At 36.3% G+C, this 20,989-nt stretch overlaps 2 protein-coding genes across 2 annotated transcripts in view; both read left to right on the forward strand.

The window, feature by feature from the left end:
- The window catches only part of LOC136027695 (catenin delta-2-like), a 15,928-nt gene extending 13,130 nt beyond the window's left edge, over window positions 1-2,798 (forward strand). Inside the window, exon 4 of the mRNA XM_065705144.1 lies at window positions 2,730-2,798. Within this exon, the coding sequence (XP_065561216.1) occupies window positions 2,730-2,798 (69 nt within the window). The remainder of the gene's footprint in view (window positions 1-2,729) is intronic.
- A 1,163-nt stretch (window positions 2,799-3,961) lies between these two features.
- Window positions 3,962-7,120, forward strand: LOC136027696 (uncharacterized). The gene has a single exon (XM_065705146.1). The coding sequence runs from the start codon at window positions 3,962-3,964 to the stop codon at window positions 7,118-7,120; it is 3,159 nt and encodes a 1,052-aa protein (XP_065561218.1).
- The last annotated feature ends 13,869 nt before the right edge of the window (window positions 7,121-20,989 follow it).

Raw genomic sequence — 20,989 nt, forward strand, 5'->3', positions numbered from 1 at the left:
AGTGAAAAATGACAACAAATGGGACAGTAGTGATTTTTTTTATGATGTAAATATAATCTAATTGTAATATGTTAATATTTTTGAATACCTTGGATTAATCGGAAATCAAAGTTGAATTATAATAAAATAAAATTAATTACGATTTAAAAAAAACGATTGAAACTATGTATTTACAGTGTAAACCTATACTTTTGTTCAAGTGCTTTATATTAATGTCAGGTGTAGGAGTATAATTTTAAAACACCATAATCCTAGGGTTAAGGACAAAAATAATAAAAAATAGACTATGTAATGCTATATATGTAGATCAATAGCCATTTCGCGGTGAGGGAATTGTAAAAATAACCTTTAATATATGATAAAATTTTTGAAGGAAATATGAAATTTAAAGGAGATTAGTTTGAGGGTGAGGACATCATTCTACAGCGGGAAGGGGGATGTATGACTTACAGGCCTGCGATTTCCCCTATAAAATTCAAAACAAAATTCCTTATTTATTTTCATTAAAAATTCCAAATAAAATTCTTTATTCTATTTCCCTATAAAATTCAAACTTTGAACATTGTTTTGATTTATTTGTTGACCTTGCAAGAACAAAAAAAAATGTTTCTTTTTACGTTATCCCACAAAAATCTGGCTTCTATAAAAAAGTCAACCAGCTTTGATGACGTCAATTACGAATTCAATATGAAAATCCTAGTTAATTCCATAAGGGGATAGTTTATTATGAGAGTGAAAAATACCTTAGTTTTTATCATTTTAATTTAAATACCCCATATGTTATATCGACTTAAAGCTCCCAATGTTCAAATAAAACTCCCAGTGATTTCCCTTTTAATAAAACACCCCCAGTAACAGTCAAAAAATATCTTCTAATAATCCCCCCCGTAGCAAAACTAAATGATCCTCATCAAACTGTACACTTCACAAGTTTTACTTTGCTGGGTATCAGGAAATTTGGACAATAAAGCTGATACCATTACCATTCCTTTATCTGATGGTGATTTTACTTCAAGTAAGCCCGATTTGAATTTTTATGAAACTTATTTTGGATCCTCTTTTAACTTCTCCTCTCCTATTGTTTAAACAGCATCAAATGCCTACCCTTTTCAAAATAACCCAGCTACTTGAAACATTTTCACGGTATTTGGAAGTGACTCCACTACTAGCTTGCATCATAAAATATCATTTACTTCTACCAGGTCCTGCATCCTCTACTTCCACCTTTCTTAGTGTCCATACTACATCGAAGCCCTATCTTCCTGTCATTATTCAACCAAAAAATTCTTTTTCCACAACGATCTACCCACAAACTTTCTCGCCAGCCATGCAATACCTTGTTGCACTCCAAATTTTTGTACAATGTGAGTCACCTTCAAATCCCTTGTTTTCTACATCCACAATGCAAAACAAACATGCTTCTGTTAAGTCTTCAAAATTTTCCAGCCAAAGCCTTTCACACCCTCTCTGCTCCAATTCCCCCTTCCAAACACCAGTCACAACACCAGAATACTCTTCAGTATTTGATATTTTTGAACCCTCAAATTCACCTTCAGCAACTTCTATAACTCCTTTTTCTTCTAGTCCAAAACAACTAAGAAAAGAGTGGGCCGAGTTTTATCAATAGAGACACAAATAGAGGATACCATCAAATTATTCTTGGAGGAGAGAGCGAGGAGAAAGAATAACTCGGAAAATTCAACAAATTATGGGTTTTACTCCACCTTAGCCCAAAATTTGGATCAGTTACCAATTAAAATTAAGTTTGCATTCAGAATAAAATTTTAGAATTGTTAGAAATATATTTTTTTTATTTTGATATAAACATATCTTAATGTCCATTATCTTAAATCTGAAACTTATATCTGATTTTCGGTCTACAATTTTGTCTGAATTTTTATTATTAAACATTCTATCTTATCTCTGATATAAACATATCTTAATGTCCATTATCAAACTTATATCTGATTTTCGGTCTACAATTTTTCTGAATTTTTATTATTAAACATTCTATCTTATCTCTAGTCTCCAATTTTGTTTCTTTTTAATACTTGAGGAGAATTGAAGGTGCAGTTAATTTTGTTCCTGTGCTGTTGGGAACAAAATTAACTTAACGTTGAAACCTGGAACCCAGAACCAGGTTTCAACGCCATCTATGCTAAATCCAGGGTGATTGTGGTTGAGTTTGATTCTTTGCTGTTAATGGGATAAAGCTTCTGCATTACTTTGAGGTTTTTTTCATATTGATTTCTACACTCTAGAGATAGATTTTTAGCTAAGGAGAATTTGAGAGACCTTCTCCAATTCCTAGTACAGGTCTTTTTCTCTGGATGTTTTTATCAGCGCCATCTCTTTTCTCATATTGACCGGCTCGCCATCTACATCACCTTTTTCATATAGCAATATTTTTGTGGCTTTTCATATAGCGCCGGTCTATAGTTGCCAAGTATCTGTCTTATACTACGATTCGTTTATCTTTTACATTTGGAGAAACCTTTCATTAAGTGCTGATTTTTTCTCAGAACAAGCAGAAGAGGGGAAGGAACCCCCCGGAAGTGCCGTATTGTACCCGCCGGTATTCAGTTACCCGTAAATTGCGGGGAATAGGCGAGGGGGTCCTTACGCTTCCCTTGTTCTTGGGCTATTTCAGTAACTTGGGTATTCATTCAGTGCTTGGTGCGTGGATTTGAAATAGACTTTCTTCAGATTATTATTAACCTGTCCTATAGGTAGCGACTTGTGCTTGCTGGCGAACTGATTGTGGAATTGTGAAACAACAGTATACACGAGCTTTCTGAGAAATGGCGTGTGATCCATGTCTCAGATGTAAGAAAAACGTTACAAGAGCTCAAGGCGGAATTCAATGCCGTACCTGCACGAAGTGGTTACATTTCTCCTGTGCATCCGTCACCTACAGCAAAGAAGCTACTGCAAAGAAGTGACTAACACACCAAAAGTCGCGACAGTCGGAACTCCGAACAGCCAAAGGCAGCACAATCAAGGCTCCATTACTGTATCTACTACTTCAACGCAGTCTTTAGACAACAATGAACCCTCGATCATCGGTGAAAGTCCTTTGGTTCACGAAACCCCTACCATACAATCTCGTAGCGAACCTTGCAGTTATTGCCACACCCAGACAGAAGCCAGCACATCATTTCGCTGTTTTTTCTGTAGTGAGTGGGAGCATGCCTCTTGCCGTGGAATAAATTCTGATATTGTCCTTTCGATGAAACTTCATGACCCAAAATCAATCTTGTTTCGATACGAGTGTTCATCCTGCTCCAAGCGGAATGTAGCCCATCTGCAGCTACAAGTTAGGACAATGGCAGATCGCACGAAAACCGTCAATCCAAATGAAGAGGGACGATCAACCCTAAATTCCGGCGATCAAGCACTGTATTCCCATGTGGCTCAAAATGGAGTAGCCGGTCATGGTGCAAGTATACCAACTGCAGCCTACGTGACCAACCCAATTGAAACGCTTCTATTAGCTGAAAGGGAGAAGCAATTGCGGGAAGAAAAACGACGTAACTTAGTCATAGCGGGAATTCCTGAGTGTGATAATCTTAATGGAATAGAGTCACAAGTAATCATTGAACTTTGCCGAAAGAACAGCTTAGGAGCCACCTTAGAAATTGATGACTTTATTGAGACTAGGCGACTAGGAAGAACAAGAGAAAATGACAAACCAAGAAAGCTCCTTGTAAAGCTCCGAGATGACGCTTCAACTTCGGCAAAACGAAATACCATTCTGAAAAATGCCAGAATTTTGCGAAATTCTACAGATCCCCAGACCCGCTGTGAGATCTACATAGGGCCTGATCTTACACGACTCCAGCTACAGACTCAAGCAGAAAGAAGGAATCTCAAAAGAATTGAAAATGCCATCCATGAGCGAGTAGCAACAGAACAAACACAACAATAGCAACAAAGAACCATAGACAAAACAATGTATAATATGTTACTTGACTACTACCGCCTGACACCCCCACCATCAACTCTACAAATAATAACTATGAAAAGGCCAGGAATCCGCAACCCACCGTTATCTGAGCTGTCGCCTTCTTGGTGCCAATTCTACAGAAACATACCTCCACCATATAATCTGTCAAATGGGGAGCAAGACCAACAAAGCTCCAGCCCAGCGTTCTGCAACTTGAGGAGCCCATCTGACAATCACCACGACAACCTGCAAAAAGGGAGGAAAACAGGTAAATCCCAAACCAAATCGACTCTGTCAAATAACCTTCTACCCGGAAAGGAACTCCCCTGTACACAGCAAATCAAAACAAATCCAAAATGCATCATCACCACCTCCACCTCAATAAATACTCAAGGTCTAAGTCTAGAGACTCCTGATTCTTCTTCCTGCAATCTGGAAAGAGGGAAAAAGAAAACAGTTTTTAATACGAAACCAACCCAAACTTACCGCTTTCCAACAATAGCCCTGTCGAATGTTCGCTCTCTCAACAACGAGACAGAAGATGTGGAAGTTTTCTTAAGGAAACGCGACATTGACGTCATGTGTTTGAGAGAAACATGGATTTCGTCTTCGGCTTTGGCCATTATCGACGGGTACTCCTGTTACATTTGCCCACGCTGCAGCGCATCAGGTGAGCCTATGATGCACGGTGGCGGTGTCGGTTTGTACTGCAAAGAAAACATGCCTCACAGGATCCTGGATGTCTCAGTGCCAAAGACCCATGACATTGAAGTTTCATGGCTTTGGGCACGACCAAAAGGCCTACCTCGTCAAGTGTCGTCACTGATATATGCCACAGTTTATTTCCCTCCAAGAGGACCATACCGGCGACAACTAGTGGAATATCTTCAACAAAGTTGCGACCTCATTAGAACTAAATACCCATATGCTGGAATCTTTCTTTGCGGGGACTTCAACGACCTGAAGCCGAACTGGATCGAGAGCTCTACAGCCCTTCGTCAAATAGTTAATGTAAAAACAAGAGGAGAAAACACCCTCGATTTGATCTTCACTACACTTGGTGATTTCTACTTAGATCCCTCGGCGGAAGCACCACTCTCAACCAGCGACCACGCAACTGTTCAATTGCGACCAAAGTCAACAGTGGAACCTAGTAAACCAACCCAGTTCACTTACCGTCCGCTCACAGAGGAAGGCATAATTGGCTACAGAGAATGGCTCAACTCGGTATGCTGGTTCCACCTTTTCAAAGACGAAAATGCAAACAGCATGACCGAACTTTTTTATGAGAAAACGTCTCGAGAGTACGAACGATTCTTCCCTGAGAAGAAAGTTACAATTAAGCCACAGAGCAAACCATGGGTTAACCCGAACATAAAAGCTGCAATGAGAGAGCGAGACATGCTTTACAAGACAAAGCCCCATTGTGATAAATATAAACGGAAGAGAAATATAGTAGTGAGACTACTAAAGCAAGCTAGGCGTCTGTATGGACACCAAATATTCGCTAGGTTGTCAGCCAGTGATCCAAAGAAGTTCCACACAACTGTACGGAAGTTAATGGGACAGCAGAAGTCAAAATCAATTCTGAAGGACGAGCAAGGAAAGAATTTAACTGCAGAAATAATGAATGCCCACTTCTCAAATATTTGCCTTCAACAGCCTCCCCTCAATACTTTACCACAGAATGGTCCGATTGAAACCATCCCTGTCATCACAGTTTCCCAGGTCCAAGAAAAGCTCGAACACCTAGATATTAGGAAAGCCTCTTACCCCGGCGAAATTCCTATAAGGCTGATACACGCATGCTCCTCCTTCGTGGCCACGCCATTGGCTATGATGTATAACCAGTGTCTACTGGAAGGCGTTTTTCCAGATAAGTTTAAAAAGGCATATATCACACCTATTCCAAAGAAAACATCACCGACCTCACCGTCAGACCTTAGGCCGATTTCGAAGACGCCCATCATCTCGAAAGTCTTTGAAGACTTTATTCTACAGTGGCTACTAGCAGAAGTAGAACATAAAATCGACCCTATGCAGTTCGGTTTTCGTCGAGGGCACAGCACAACACATTATCTGGTCAGATTACTTCATGATCTACTAGAGCATCTAGAAATTTCGGAGGCCCTTGCTGATATAATAATTTCTGATTTCGTGAAAGCTTTCGATCTCCTTGACCACGAGACTGTTATCAATGAAGCCCGTGCCCTGGAGGTCTCGCAGTTTCTGCTGTGCATCATCGCAAGTTTCCTTTCTGGTCGTCAACAGTGCGTACAACTTGAAAACGGAGAAGCATCCAACTTCCAAGACATCACATGTGGAGCAGCCCAAGGAAGCAAGCTAGGTCCCATCTTATTTGTCATTGTAATCAACCGACTGATGAGACAACATAAACAAAGGTACAAGTTCGCAGACGACTGTTCAATAAGTCTACTACGATTCCTTCCACAAACACACGACCAACTCGAGCCCCTGGTTGCAGAGCTTTGGGATCAAGCTGATCAAGTGAAGCTCCAGCTAAGTCTTGAGAAAAGCTGTGTGTTGCGTGTCAACTTCCTAAAAAAGAAGAGCATTGACGAACCTGCACCTCTCCAAACCAAGAAATCAGTTAAAATACTCGGCATCACACTAAGTGACGATCTTAGGTTCGGAGATCACATCAACCAGATCACAGCAAAAGCAGCTGGTCTTCAAAAATCCTTTGCAAATCTCAAAAGGTTTGGAATGACAGAACAACTCCTTCTTTCGTGCTACAAAACTTATGTAATGTCCATAGTCATGTATGGCTGTCCTGTCTGGCACCCATCGCTCACAGAGAAAGACAGAAGTCAGCTTGAAACAATTCAGACAAGAGCCTGCAAAATAATTCTTGGATCAAATTACAAATACTACGAAGAAAGCTTGAGCGAACTCAGGCTCCCAACCCTGGATGAAAGGAGGCACAAAACACTGATGAAGTTTGGAGCCGACATCCTGAAGTCCACAACGCACCGAGATATCCTGCCTCAGTTTACTTCAGTGACTCACGACAACAAGACGAGGGTGGTAACTTTTAAAGAGGGAAAAGAACTGTTAGAATGCCCGCCTACACACTCAACGACAAGATTTTTAAACTCCTTCGTTGCATACTTCGTGAAGCACTACAACGACAATATCCTCAAATCGAAGTGATAGCTCATCATGTGTGTTCTTTATGTTGCGTCTTTTTGCGTTTTTCTATTTTCTTTTTTTTGTTTGACGATACCCATGTTATTGCATTGTGATAAAGGGAAAGAATAAAGATTATTATTATTATTATTAAACTGATAATGAATACAAATATGTTAATATATATTAATTAAAGTAGCAAGGTCACTAAAACCAAATATAATTCTTTAAATCTGTAGAAACGCACAAAACTATACACTTTTTAAAATATTAGCAGAGAACCAGCAATTGAATCTTGAAATCATAATATCCTTGTTTTAAGGCATGAATACACCTAAAATTGAGGAAGGTGGCTAAAAATATTTTCGTTTTGATGTCTTCGGTCAATTTGACTCAATTGTCTTACAGCACCTTAAATTATCGATAATACTTTAGAAAATAAAACCTCTATAAAATCAAGACATTCTTCTCCCAGATTTTTCTCTAGAGAATCATCGCCAAAACCCGCTTGAAATCAAAATCAAACCAAGACAAGTTCGTTTTGCCCCCAATAATCAATTGAGATCACCAACCAGTAACCAACCAATAAACTGTTACACCTGTAATAGATTAGGCCATATAGCCAGCCACTGTCTCACGAACGACAATTATCGCCCCAATTTTAGTGGGACTAGCAACCTTTTGTCCAGGGGGAAAAACTATAGTGGGTAAGCCACAAAAGCAAATCAAGGGAACACCTTCTTGACAAGAGGTAAATACCAAAATACAAACGAAAAATTTCCAAGGATATACACATCAGTATCGCGGGAGAACAAACCAATCTAATAATGGTTGGAATTAGAATACAAGAGGTAAATATACCAGCCGACAGATACAATATAACAATTCCACTTCACATAATAATCAAACAAACCAAAGTAGAACAAATGAAAGTTCTACACCTAACATCTGGGAGCCCCAGGGAAATAATACAAGCTTCCAAAACTCGTAGGATCGAAATTTGGTGGCAGACATTTTTATAGGTCACCACTAGTGACTTAAGTTTCGGGCAATTCTCATTCGCCTTATGGTTTACAGGGCGTCCGAAACATGGCTGATGGGGATGGCAAGCGCAAGCCTCTTCTCTTGCGTCAATCGTAACATCTGGGTCAGCGGTCAAAAAGTAGTTACTTCCGTGCTCTTCTCCGAGTAGTGACTGAAGGAGTCCGTTTGCCTCCATGGCAGCCATCCTTTTCCCGTGGTACTCAACCACTTCTTGTTTTTTCCAGAACGGGATTGTGGCAAAAAGCCCTTTTAAAGCCCCTTTGTTGAGGCTCTGGGCTACGGTCATTCCCACCCAGGACTGAATAAGGACACATTAAGTCAGATAATTGTCTACCACTGGCTCAGAAGGAAAGGTGTTTGGGATCCTGAAGTTCTTGTAAGTTTGTTGGACCTGTTCCAGAGACGGCACGGTATATTCGTATCCTAGTCGACGAACAGCTTTCTGCAAGTTATCTTCTGTAAGGGCCTCAGTGATATCTGCTTCAAGTCCACGCTTCTCCAACATTCTTCTTAAGATCTCCTCAGCTCGGAACTGTTTAAGTTGCTTCCTGTAAAGATCCTTAACAGACTTCAATACGGCTGTATGTTTCAAATCTGGATTGATTTTTCTAATCAATTTCAGAGATGCCGTCTTCAATTTGGCCGATCCATTTATTGGCCGTTCCTCCTGAACACGGTTGAGAGCCTGGAAAGAAAGAAAAGGGTCAATTAATACTTAGTTTAGTTGAAAGCCTGGAAAGAAAAGAAAAGAATTACTTAAAGGATTATTAAAGGATTATTAAAAAGGATTAAGACTGTTTAAGAAATCTATATCACAAAATTTAAAGTTAAACTTACTTCCTTGGTCACCCTTTTCCTGGTTGCCTCATCCATGCATGAAGCAACCTCGTCGGTATCCCCAATTTTTCTAAAGCAGAACATGCTCCAGCTTGTTCAGTGCACTTTTCCATTACGGCTCTACTTGTAGCAATCCTTAGATACTCGTAAGCCTCATACTGATTATTTGATGTAACGTCTGAAAAAAAAAATGGTTAGGAAAATCCTACATGAGCAAATAGACATTTAGATTTAATAAACACTTAGATTTAATATTTTTACAATATAAACTAGGTCAAAGGTCTCTATAAAATACTAGGTCTCTATCTAGTATAGGTAGTCTATCTAGGTCTCTGTAAAATACTTTATAGTTTATTTTTATGGGAGTAGGAAATGCCTGTTTGGTTGCAAAAGCACAATATACTTTTTGAAGGTGGTCAACTGCGCATTAAATACAGGATTATCGCCGACACCGAAAATCTGTCGTCGGGAGAAAAAGTTCAGTTTTTGAGTTAGTTAAGTTCTATCGAGAACGACTGGGGGTATTAAGTTGAAACTTTCGGGGATACTACTATTACTACTTCTGCTCTAACAATTTAAATGAGTTAAACAGTGTGTGTGTATCCAGGTTGTCAAAGAGCATACACAAATAAAAATATATTTTGGAATAATATTTAGTTTGTTTTTCGGGTTAACTGCAGAACGTATAAAATTAATTAAAAAAATACCCTTTATGTCAGGATCAAAAATCGTTGAATAAGCCTCTCCAACATACAAATAGCAACCGATACTATGGAGTCTTATAGAAAAAAACTGAAAACTTATACATTATTTTTTTTTCATGAAAAAGTCTATCAACAAATAGAATGAAAAAATTTTTTTTTCTACAAAACAAGTTTTGCAAAGAAGGGTAGGGACCATTGCGCCGAGAAGGAACGAAAATAAAATTAAATTTTCAGTTTTCAAATTTCAGTTTAATTGGCTGACAAGTTCTTAGTGTATTACAATAGTCTACACAATATTTTACAAAAATTTGTGCACTGACATTCATAGCTAGCTTTTGGGAAAAACCTTATATCTTGCGAATAAAAACTCAAAAGCTAATGTCCAGAACACCAGCCGATACGCATAAGCTGGGATCATCTTCTCTCAAAATTTCAGTTTAATTGGCCCAGATATTCTCAGTCTATTAAAATAGCCAAGGCATTATTTTACATAGATTTGTCTAATGTTTGTAGATCCAAGGCCCTGACGCTTTTCTGGAGAAATGTGCATATTTGTCCAGACAGCTCCCAGGGCCTTAGATCCTTTTGCAATTTTACCGTAAGATTAAATTTTAAGGGGAAATTTTTACACTAAGGGGAGATTGGCCAGAATTACTAAACAAATTTCCTCAGACAGACCCCCTAAAACCCTAGGACCGTTTTAGGGGGCCAAGTAAATACACTTTAGCATAAAGAGCAAGGTATTACGAGGAGGTAAACCTCTCGTAACCGTAATGATTTCTGTTCTTATTAAGTCTTAATGTTGCACCTTGCTTCGTGCCGTGTTGTACAAATGTGCCTATTGTATAAAAGTGCCTAGTGTCCAATATTAGTCAGGAATATTCAGAGGGGAAGTGTCAAAATTATAGAAAACAATTTCAATTGATAATTTTAATAGCCAGTCAGGTTTCAACTTATTATATTCATTAAATTCATGACAATTTAAAGACACTATTAATTAACTGACACTAGTTTCCCTTTTTAGATGACCAGAGAGATTGAAAACATTGTTCGTCAAGAGAGAGAGAGAGAGAAAGATGGGTTTATTAATATAAATAACAAAACAAGCAAATGGCCCGAAGCAAAGCTTGTTTGGGCTAACAACCCCAATACACATACAAATAAAACAATACGGAAAAGAAGAAAAAATAAAAAGAAAAGAAAAGGAAAAGAAAAAAGAAAGAAAGAATAGGAAAAAATCAATTACCCTGCATTTCAATCGAAACGGATTTACACTTCAAAAGAGACAAAACAAAAAGAAACTAAAACCACTTTACCAGTATCGCCAAAATCAAAACCAACATCTTGGCTTCACTTGAGGTCCACTCAACTATCAAAACCATAAATATTAAGGCAAAATAGCTTTAATTCCTGCCGAAATTCGAAAAAACTATCCATGTTTCTCAAAGCCGTAGGTAAACAATTCCATGCATGGGGTCCTAGATGCCGAATAGAAAATTGAGATCTACGGGTAATAGCAAGCAGACGACGAATTATATCGGACTGTCTCGTAGAATGTGTATGAATATCACTTCCTAATTCAAACATACTTTTAAAACATGTTGGTAAACAATTTTGAAAATATTTATATATAAACAGGCTTCGATAAAAAATAATAAGTCCTGCTAAAGGCAAGATTTTGCATTCTATATACCTCTTTTGTACCGAGTCTTTAAAACCTACACCACATAATACTCGAAGCGCTTTATTCTGCAAAACTCGAACACGATGGAGATGAGAAGGAAATGTACTACCCCAAACATTGCAACAATATAGCAGATAAGGATGAATTAAGGAATAATATATTGTTCTTAAAATATCTCTTGGGAAAATATGCTGCAACTTTCTTAAAATGCCAACATTCCTAGCGAGTTTAAGACTAATATAAGCTATATGTTCTCTAAAGCTAAGACATTCATCAATTAAAACTCCTAGATATTTTGTACAGTTTATTCTTAAAATACTCATATCAGCAATATTAAGTCTGTCTATCCAAGGGTGATAATTTGAGCTCCTACCATACAATAAAAAGCAAGATTTACTATAATTCAAATTTAACTTAATAAGCTTCATCCAATTTTGTACAAACTCCAGACAAGAACTAATACGACTCAACAGCTGAATTCCTGTTCGTGCAGCCACAGTTATATGAGTGTCATAAAGAATCCTCGATAACGACGTTGCCTGCCCCTGGACCAACCCTGAATGCCCCAGAACCGACCATGAATGTTGCTGGACCGACCTTGAATGCCCCTGGACCCTCACCTGCCCCTGAACCGACCTTGACTACCCCTGAACCGACCTTGACTGCCCCTGAACTGACCTTGACTGCCCCTGTACTGACCTAACCTTCCCCTGAACCAAACTTAACTGCCCCTGGACCGGACCCGGCCTCTTTGACCGCACCTGAAGATGACTCTCAGAAACTTTGCATGACCCTTGCTGTCTTGAATGATGTCAAAGTGAAAAAGGCATGGAATTTCATCAATATTTGCCAATTTTGCTACAGGTCCTTTTACAAATTAGACAAGCACTTTTTGGAGAAGAAAGGTCCCTGTAGTAAAAAACCCAGTGGAGAATATTGGTCAGCAAAAGAAGCAAAGGACTTGCACGAATTGGCTAAGGATGAGCTTGCAGACAGGACGCAAAACAAGTCCTATTTTGTAGCGTCACAAGTGAGCAATATAATGGAAGAAACAAAACACTCCACAATTTCTGCAAAGTATTGTCGGCTATGACCGGTTTATACTTTGACTCTAGGAATATACCGGACCGTCAATTTTCTTTCAATGACAGCAAGCCAGTGATTGTACCTGCCCCCAGACCAGCCACTCCTGAAGCTCCACGACCAGCCTTGGCAGAGCCATCAACATCGGCGCTACCACAAAAATCATCACCTGGCTCGGATACAGACATTTTCTCCGGTGAGCCATCGAGGTTGTCTTCTCAATTCCGTCGACAAGCTCAAAGGAGAAGTCTCAGATGAGTCAAACCCTGAAGATGTTGTGGATAGCGACAAGGGGGGAAGCCTCTACGCTCCAGAGCCCTGAACACGAATTTTCGGAGTCTGGGCAAGAAAAGTTCTCATCAGAGCCGCAAACACAGTACTACAAGAAAGATTGGAAGTATACTTCTGATGTCCGAAAGAATATGCAAAAACACGGTTTGTACAACACCTACACTCGGAATGTCAATTCAGCAAAGGAGGCCAAAAAGATGGCCTACGTGATTGATCTAATGAGCAAATTCATGAAATGGTCTGGACAATGCGGAGATGGAAGCACAAAAAAGTATAGATCCTTTTGTGTGCGCCCAAAAGAGAGGTCAAATAAACTAGTTGACTTTTTTCGTAGAAACTAGATTCTTATTGGCTAGCACATGATCATTAATGAAACATATACATACATATAGTACATGATCATTAATGAATAATATCTTAAGCGTTACTATATTGACACTATCTATATGTCACTACTGTGGCATGGGAATATAAGAGCACTGTTCTTAAAGGATGGTGAAATATATATTCTTTGCTCTTCTTGTTCCTTTTCTTTCTCTTTTTTTTTCCTGAGCGGCAGATAGTCGCTCTGCCACAGCCTTAAAACCTTTACTGCAGTCTTCTATCTTCATTTGTTTTGTTTTCTTGCCACTGCCTCCAGGCACTTGTTGAACAATCACTGACAGCTCTTGGCTCGCAATTGATTCATCGCTGCTGTCAGATTTTTCGTTCACTTTGACCATTTGTATCGGTTCCCACCATATTGTCTGTGTCGGTTCTGAACTTTCTTCACTGCTTACTTCTATTGGTGTCTCCTCCATTGCGTCGGCCAGTTGAGGTTTTACACTGCTTGCTTCTTCTGGCATCTCCTCCATTGCGTTGGCCAGTTGAGGCTCTGTTCCGTTTCCTGGCCTTCTCGGGTAAGAGAAAATCTGCTCATGGCCTTCATTGTACTGACCAGGTCTGACTCCGTAGTCAAAGTATAACTCTTCTCCCGCCGTGATATCTCGTGTTGCAATGAGAAAAGGTCTTTTCAAACCATCAACCACCAACGCCTTGGACTTAAGGTTCGGGCCATCCTCATTCGCCTTATGGTTTACAAGGCGTCCGAAACATGGCTGATGGGGATGGCAAGCGCAAGCTTCTTCTCTTGCGTCAATCGTAACATCTGTGTCAACGGTAAAAAAGTAGTTACTTCCGTCCTCTTCTCCGAGTAGTGACTGAAGGAGTCCGTTTGCCTCGATGGTAGCAATCCTTTTCCCGTGGTACTCAACCACTACTTGGTTTTTCTAGAACTGGATTGTGGCAAAAACCCCTTCTACAGCCCCTTTGTTGAGGCTCTGGGCTACGGTCATTCCCACCCAGGACTAATTAAGGACACATTGAGTCAGATAATCGTCTACCACTAGCTCAGAAGGAAAGGTTTTCGGGATCCTGAAGTTCTTGTAAGTTTGCTGGACCTGTTCCAGAGACGGCACGGTATATTCGAATCCTAGTCGACGAACAGCTTTCTGCAAGTTATCTTCTGTGAGGGCCTCAGTGATATCTGCTCCAAGTCCACGCTTCTCCAACATTCTTCTTAAGATCTCCTCAGCTCGGAACTGTTTAAGTTGCTTCCTGTGAAGATCCTTAACAGACTTCAATACGGCTGTATGTTTCAACTCTGGATTGATTTTTCTAATCAATTTCAGAGATGCTGTCTACATTTCGGCCGATCCATTTATTGGCCGTTCCTCCAGAACACGGTTGAGAGCCTGTAAAGAAAGAAAAGGGTCAATTAATACTTAGTTTAGTTGAAAGCCTGGAAAGAAAAGAAAAGAATTACTTAAAGGATTATTAAAAAGGATTAAAACTATTTAAGAAATCTATATCACAGAATTTAAAGTTTAAACTTACTTTCTTGGTCACCCTTTTCCTAGTTGCCTCAACCATGCATGAAGCAACTTCTTCATCGTCGGTATCCCCCAATTTTTTATAAAGCAGAACATGCTCCAGCTTGTTCAATGCACCTCTCCATTGCGGCTCTACTTGTAGCAATCCTTAGATACTCGCAAGCCTCATACTGATTATTTGATGTAACTTCTGAAAAAAAAATTGGTTAGGAAAATCCTACATGAGGAAAGAGACATTTAGATTTAATAGACACTTAGATTTAATATTTTTACAATATAGAAGTATAGATTCTAACATAAGACAGGCCTAATTACGTAGAATGAGCAAAATTTAGCCGAGTGACAAGGAAATAGATACTTAGATTTCAAGTTTTTACGAACTAGAGGTAGACATTCTAACGAAAGACAGCCTTAATTATGTAGAATGAACAAAATTTACCCAAGTGGCACAGATATTCGTACATCATCTCCTTCTCCTCCTTTGACAGACTGTTCGCCTTCCGGTTTATAGTGGCGATCAGGTTGCGGATCGTTGTCTGAGTGGGAACAGGAACACCCGGTCTCATGCCGTCCTTAAAATTTTTCTCGAGAAACCTTTTGATATACTTCTCGAGAAACTATATATATACATATATATATATATATATATATATATATATATATATATATATATATATATATATATATATATATATATATATATATATATATATATATATATATATATATATATATATATATATATATATATATATATATATATATATATATATATATATATATATATATATATATATATATATACCTCTATATATATATATATATATATAATGAAAAGTGAAATCATCAATGTAACAGCTCAAACACACAAAAAAAGAAAGGATACAGACGGAGAAAGGGAAAACTCTTTTCCTAAATTAGTGGCTAATATAGACCAGCACTTGAATGAGGCCTTAACCCTACTCATCCATTCAACCACATAGGTCAAACAGCATAGCCATACACGATTAACCATAAAGAATAATCCTTGGACAGGCAGTCATGTCGTCAATAAGTATAAGTCGTCATTTACCAAACAACAAAAACAATAAAGACAAATAATTCAGAGGTAACAACACAACACAAGGGCTCATCAGGAGAATATACTTGCCTATAGGGTTTCGGCACTTTAAATTCTCTACCCAGTCAAGTGTTGTGCCTACCACAGAATATCCATGGCATCCCCGTGTCAGGTATCACCCCCAAAATACATGCCTCTGAAAAAAAAACCCAGCAAATGTAGAACAACCAAGTAACACCAAAACAAACTTATCCTATTAATATATTCCTCTTTTTGCAATAATAGATAAACTAAATGTGATAAATTTTACCAAATCACAAATATTAACACTTTGCAAAAAAAACTAAATGAACTAAACAATTATAGAATTCATCTTTACCATGAGGCTATTTAAAAAAAAAATCTTCTCTATTAGAAACACAATTCAAAATAAATGGCGCTGCATCATCTCTTCGCGAACATCCAAAATTAGCCGAAAATTTCCTTAAGTATTTCCAGATAATCCTTTTGGTATTTATTTAAAAGTTCGTTATAATGAAAAATAAATTTTTTAAATTGCCAAGTTAATTTATTTGCAGAAAAACCTCTTAATATCAATTTTTGGCTTAAGATTTTACATCTATTTTTAAAATCAATATAATTACTACAAATCCTTGCATAACGAATTAATTGTGAGAAAAACGCCGAATATGTGATATTTGAGCGTATATTACTTTCAGGGAGTGGGAAACTAATCACTTCAAAATCAAAATCATCCGTTTACTATACATTTTAAAACTTAATTTAATATCATCAGAAATATTAATATTTAAATCTAAGAAATGATCTTCCTGACTAGCGCCATGACTAGGTTCAAGAGTAAGCTCTGATGGATATATATTTTTAGAAATATCAATGAAATCCTTACAATTTAAGACCAAAATATCATCTAAATATCTTTTATTATTTCACAAAACATGTTTTAAATTATTTGGATTATTCTTATCCATCATATATTTATATTCTAGTTGACTTAAAAACAAGTCAGCTATAAATGTGCTGGAATTCCCCCTCGTGGGAATTCCCACGATTTGCTTGTACAAATCACCACCAAATCTTATATAAGCATTGTATAAAACAAATTCTAATAACTCAAAAATCATATCCAAGCTGTAACATCTCAAGTTAAGTGTAGTCTTAAAGCAATTTGTCATAAAGAATAATCCATGCACAGGCAGTCATGTCGTTAATAAGTATAAGTCGTCATTTACCAAACAATAAAGACAAATAATTCAGGGGCAACAACCCAACACAAGGCCTCATCAGGAGAATATACTTGCCTATAGGGTTTCGGCACTTTAAATTCTCTACCCAGTCAAGTGTTATGCCTACCACAGAATATCCATGGCAACCCGATGTCAGGTATCACCCCCAAAATACATGCCTGTGAAAAAAAAAACCAGCAAATGTTGAACAACCAAGTAACACCAAAACAAACTTATCCTGTTAATATATTCCTCTTTTTAGCAACAATAGGTAAACTAAATGTGTTTAATTTTACCAAATCACAAATATTAACACTTTGCAAGAAACCTAAATGAACTAAACAATTATAGAATTCATCTTTACCATGAGGCTGTTTTAAAAAAAATCCGCTCTATTAGAAACACAATTCAAAATAAATGGCGCTGCATCATCTTTTCGCGAACCTCCGACATAAGCCGAAAATTTCCCTAAGTATTTCTAGATAATTCTTTTGTTATTTATTTAAAAGTTCGTTATACTGAAAACTAAATTTTTTTTATTGCCAAGTTAATTTGTTTGGAGAAAAACCTCTTAATATCAATTTTTGGCTTAAGATTTTACATCTATTTTTAAAATCAACATAATTGCTACAAATCCTTGCATAACGAATTAACTTTGAGAAAAGCGCCGAATATGTGATATTTGAGGGTATATTACTTTTAGGGAATGGGAAACTAATAACTTCATAATCAAAATCATCAGGTTTATTATACATTTTAAAACTTAATTTATTATTATCAGAAATATTAATATTTAAATCTAAGAAATGATCTTCCTGATCAGCGCCATGACTAGGTTCAAGAGTAAGCTCTGATGGATATATATTTTTAGAAATATCAATGAAATCCTTACAATTTAAGACCAAAATATCATCTAAATATCTTTATCAATTGACAAAACATGTTTTAAATTATTTGGATTATTCTTATCAATCATATATTTATATTCTAGTTGACTTAAAAACAAGTCAGCTATAAATGGGCTGGCATTCCCCCCCCCATGGGAATTCCCACGATTTGCTTGTACAAATCACCACCAAATTTTATACAAGTATTGTATAAAACAAATTCTAATAGCTCAAAAATCATATCCAAGCTGTAACATCTCAAGTTAACTGTAGTCTTGAAGCAATTTGTCCATATAGCTTTTTATTATAAGTGTCTATTTTTAAGAACCTTTTACTAGATAAAAGGAAAGATTTCTTGATAACAGTTTTTAAATTATCTAACACTACATTAAGTTATAAATTAGTATACATTGTCGCAAAATCGAAAGACTCAATTCTTTTAGCTGAAACCATTGTTAAAGAATCTATCACCTGCAGTGAATTATTAACACTCCAATATGGATTAAAATTCGAAAAATTTTTAATACCAGAACAATAGGTTTTAAGTTTATTTATAATTTCCTTTAAAATTAAAGAGAGGTCAGTAGCAGCAATGCGGGTTAGACATTTTGCTGCTCCAGCAATAAACCGTGGTTTAGGGGGATTCTTATGAAATTTTACTGTCCAATATAGGAAAGGGAACTTTTTATCATTGTCATTTAATTTAATATTAAAATTTTAATAAAATATTTCTTCAGTCTTTTCAATTAAATTCTCATCCTCTAAATTTACCTTTTCGTAAACATTAGTTGTGGATAAATCCCTTTTTCAGATATCACAATACAGCTTCTGACAAATTATGGCAAAATTATTATTAGCCTTATCCACTGACACAATTAAAAATTCATTCTGTAGATAAGCAATTAATTTTTTAATCTTAGCATTATAAAATAGTGATTTAGTGTTACTATTTTTTAAGTTAGAAAATATTTTATTTCGTATTCTACTAATAATTAAATTCTTCCAACTTTGAAAACTCTTTATTTTTATTCTCTTTTTTACACCACTTATCAATAAATAAATCAAAATCATTTTCCAAGTCATCAAGAACACTCGATGGTTTCAGATGATGAGAAAGACGGAAATTAGCCCCTTTTTTCATTATAATTTGAAGATCATCATGCTTTATTATACACAAGTCCCCTGTTATAACATGTTTGTAAGTTGGATTTACAAATAGGCCAAGTTGCTCACAGTTACGAACCAGTTTCCAATTTATATCACTATCTAATCTTTTAAGTATTAAATTATAATTAAAAATAATTTGCCCTTTAGTTTTTGAAAATTTATTGGTTAAAACTGGACAATCATTATCATTCAAATTACTAGGAAAGGCCTGTTTCACATCCCGCTGATTTAAAATTTCCGGTAAATTAATATCTTCAATCTGCTTACAAGTAAAATTAATAGGTACATATAATCTGTTATCCATTATTATCTACTGTTATCCATATTATAATATAAGTGGTCCATTACAAGCAAAGCTTTTTGGGCCTAGTAACCACTTTACTTTTGTAATAGTTTTTTCTTTTAGTATCAATAATTGATTGATTGATTTATCCTTATTACCAATCTTATCAAACTTTTTCTTTTTTGAAATAAATTTCGTTTTAGTTAGAATGCAAATTGTATCACATATTACTTTAAAATTATATTCAAGAGCTGTATTATTCTTAACAATCCAGAAAAGTCTGATTAAATTCCTCTTGGATGAATTATTTAGACATTTTATTACAGAATAAATTATGTATATATATATATATATATATATATATATATATATATATATATATATATATATATATATATATATATATATATATATATATATATATATATATGTATATATATATATATATATATATATATATATATATATATATATATATATATATATATATATATATATATATATATATGTATATATATATATATATATATATATATATATATAATAAATACTTCAAGTAGTACTTGAAGTACTACTTAAGTACGATTTTGGCTAGTACTTGGTATTTGTTACAATTTGTAAAGTACTTATTACTTGATATTTCAGTAAAACAACAATGAGAATTTAATACTTGATACTTAAGTAAAAATTTGAATTACTTGTTGCAGCACTGACTAGAACTACGTCAGAATCTAAGCACTTTTTATCAAACATCAGAAAACATAACTCATGTTTCCAAATGACATCGTTTGGTGCCCAAATCGAAAATCTAGATAAATTTATGCCTATTTTCAAAGTAAAAGGGCAAATTGATCATAGAGCAGGGTCCCCTCTACCATTCTCAGGTGAAAATCATAAATTTTTACAACTGTACTTCATCAATGATAGCAATTCTGAATTGAATGCACGTTGCGAAATTTTTCCCGACGTTGAAAGGACTATCGTTTCCCAATTGCAACATTTTTTCTACGAAAATATGATTCATTGACCTTGTGGTGCATTGAATGAAAAATCACCATGCATGTCCAAAGGAAGGTGCACAGAGCAATATCTTCGACTTTCAGTACCCAACACAATTACCGGTAATGATGGTTACCCACAATATAGAAGAAGATCTACTGAAGACGGTGGTAAGACAGCAATGATAAAGAAGCATAACGGTACCACCATCGAAGTACATAACCAGTGAGTTGTTCCATATTCACCTTTATTATTAAAAACATTTAATGCACACATACACGATGAATACTGTAACTCCGTAAAGGCAATCAAATACATATGTAAATATGTCAACAAAGGCAGCAACATGGCAATTTTTGGCTTGCAGTCCGAAATCAGTGATATCGATGAAATCGTACAATATCAGGCTGGAAGATACATAAGCAGTAATGAAGCTATTTGGCGAATTCTTTCATTTCCGATACATGAAGGAAGTCCAGCTGTTGTCCACCTAGCGGCACATTTACAGAATGGACAACGTGTTTATTTTTTGGAATCCAACGTGCAACAAAGAGCCCTGAATCCACCGGATACAACGTTAACTGCTTTCTTTTTGTTATGTCAAAATGATTCTTTTGCAAAAAAACTGCTGTATACTGAAGTACCCTTCGTATTACACATGGAATACTAAAAAGAAATCATTTGAACGTCGAAAACAGGGTAAGTCAGTCTACAGCCAACCTACCATCTTCAAAGATAC

This window comes from Artemia franciscana, chromosome 5 (assembly GCF_032884065.1).
Source record: "Artemia franciscana chromosome 5, ASM3288406v1, whole genome shotgun sequence".
In the NCBI taxonomy this organism is placed as follows: Eukaryota; Metazoa; Arthropoda; class Branchiopoda; order Anostraca; family Artemiidae; genus Artemia; species Artemia franciscana.

What these genes read in the sequence shown, in the direction of transcription:
- LOC136027696 (XM_065705146.1), top strand. Translation starts at nt 3,962, where the DNA reads ATGTTACTTGACTACTACCGCCTGACACCCCCACCATCAACTCTACAA.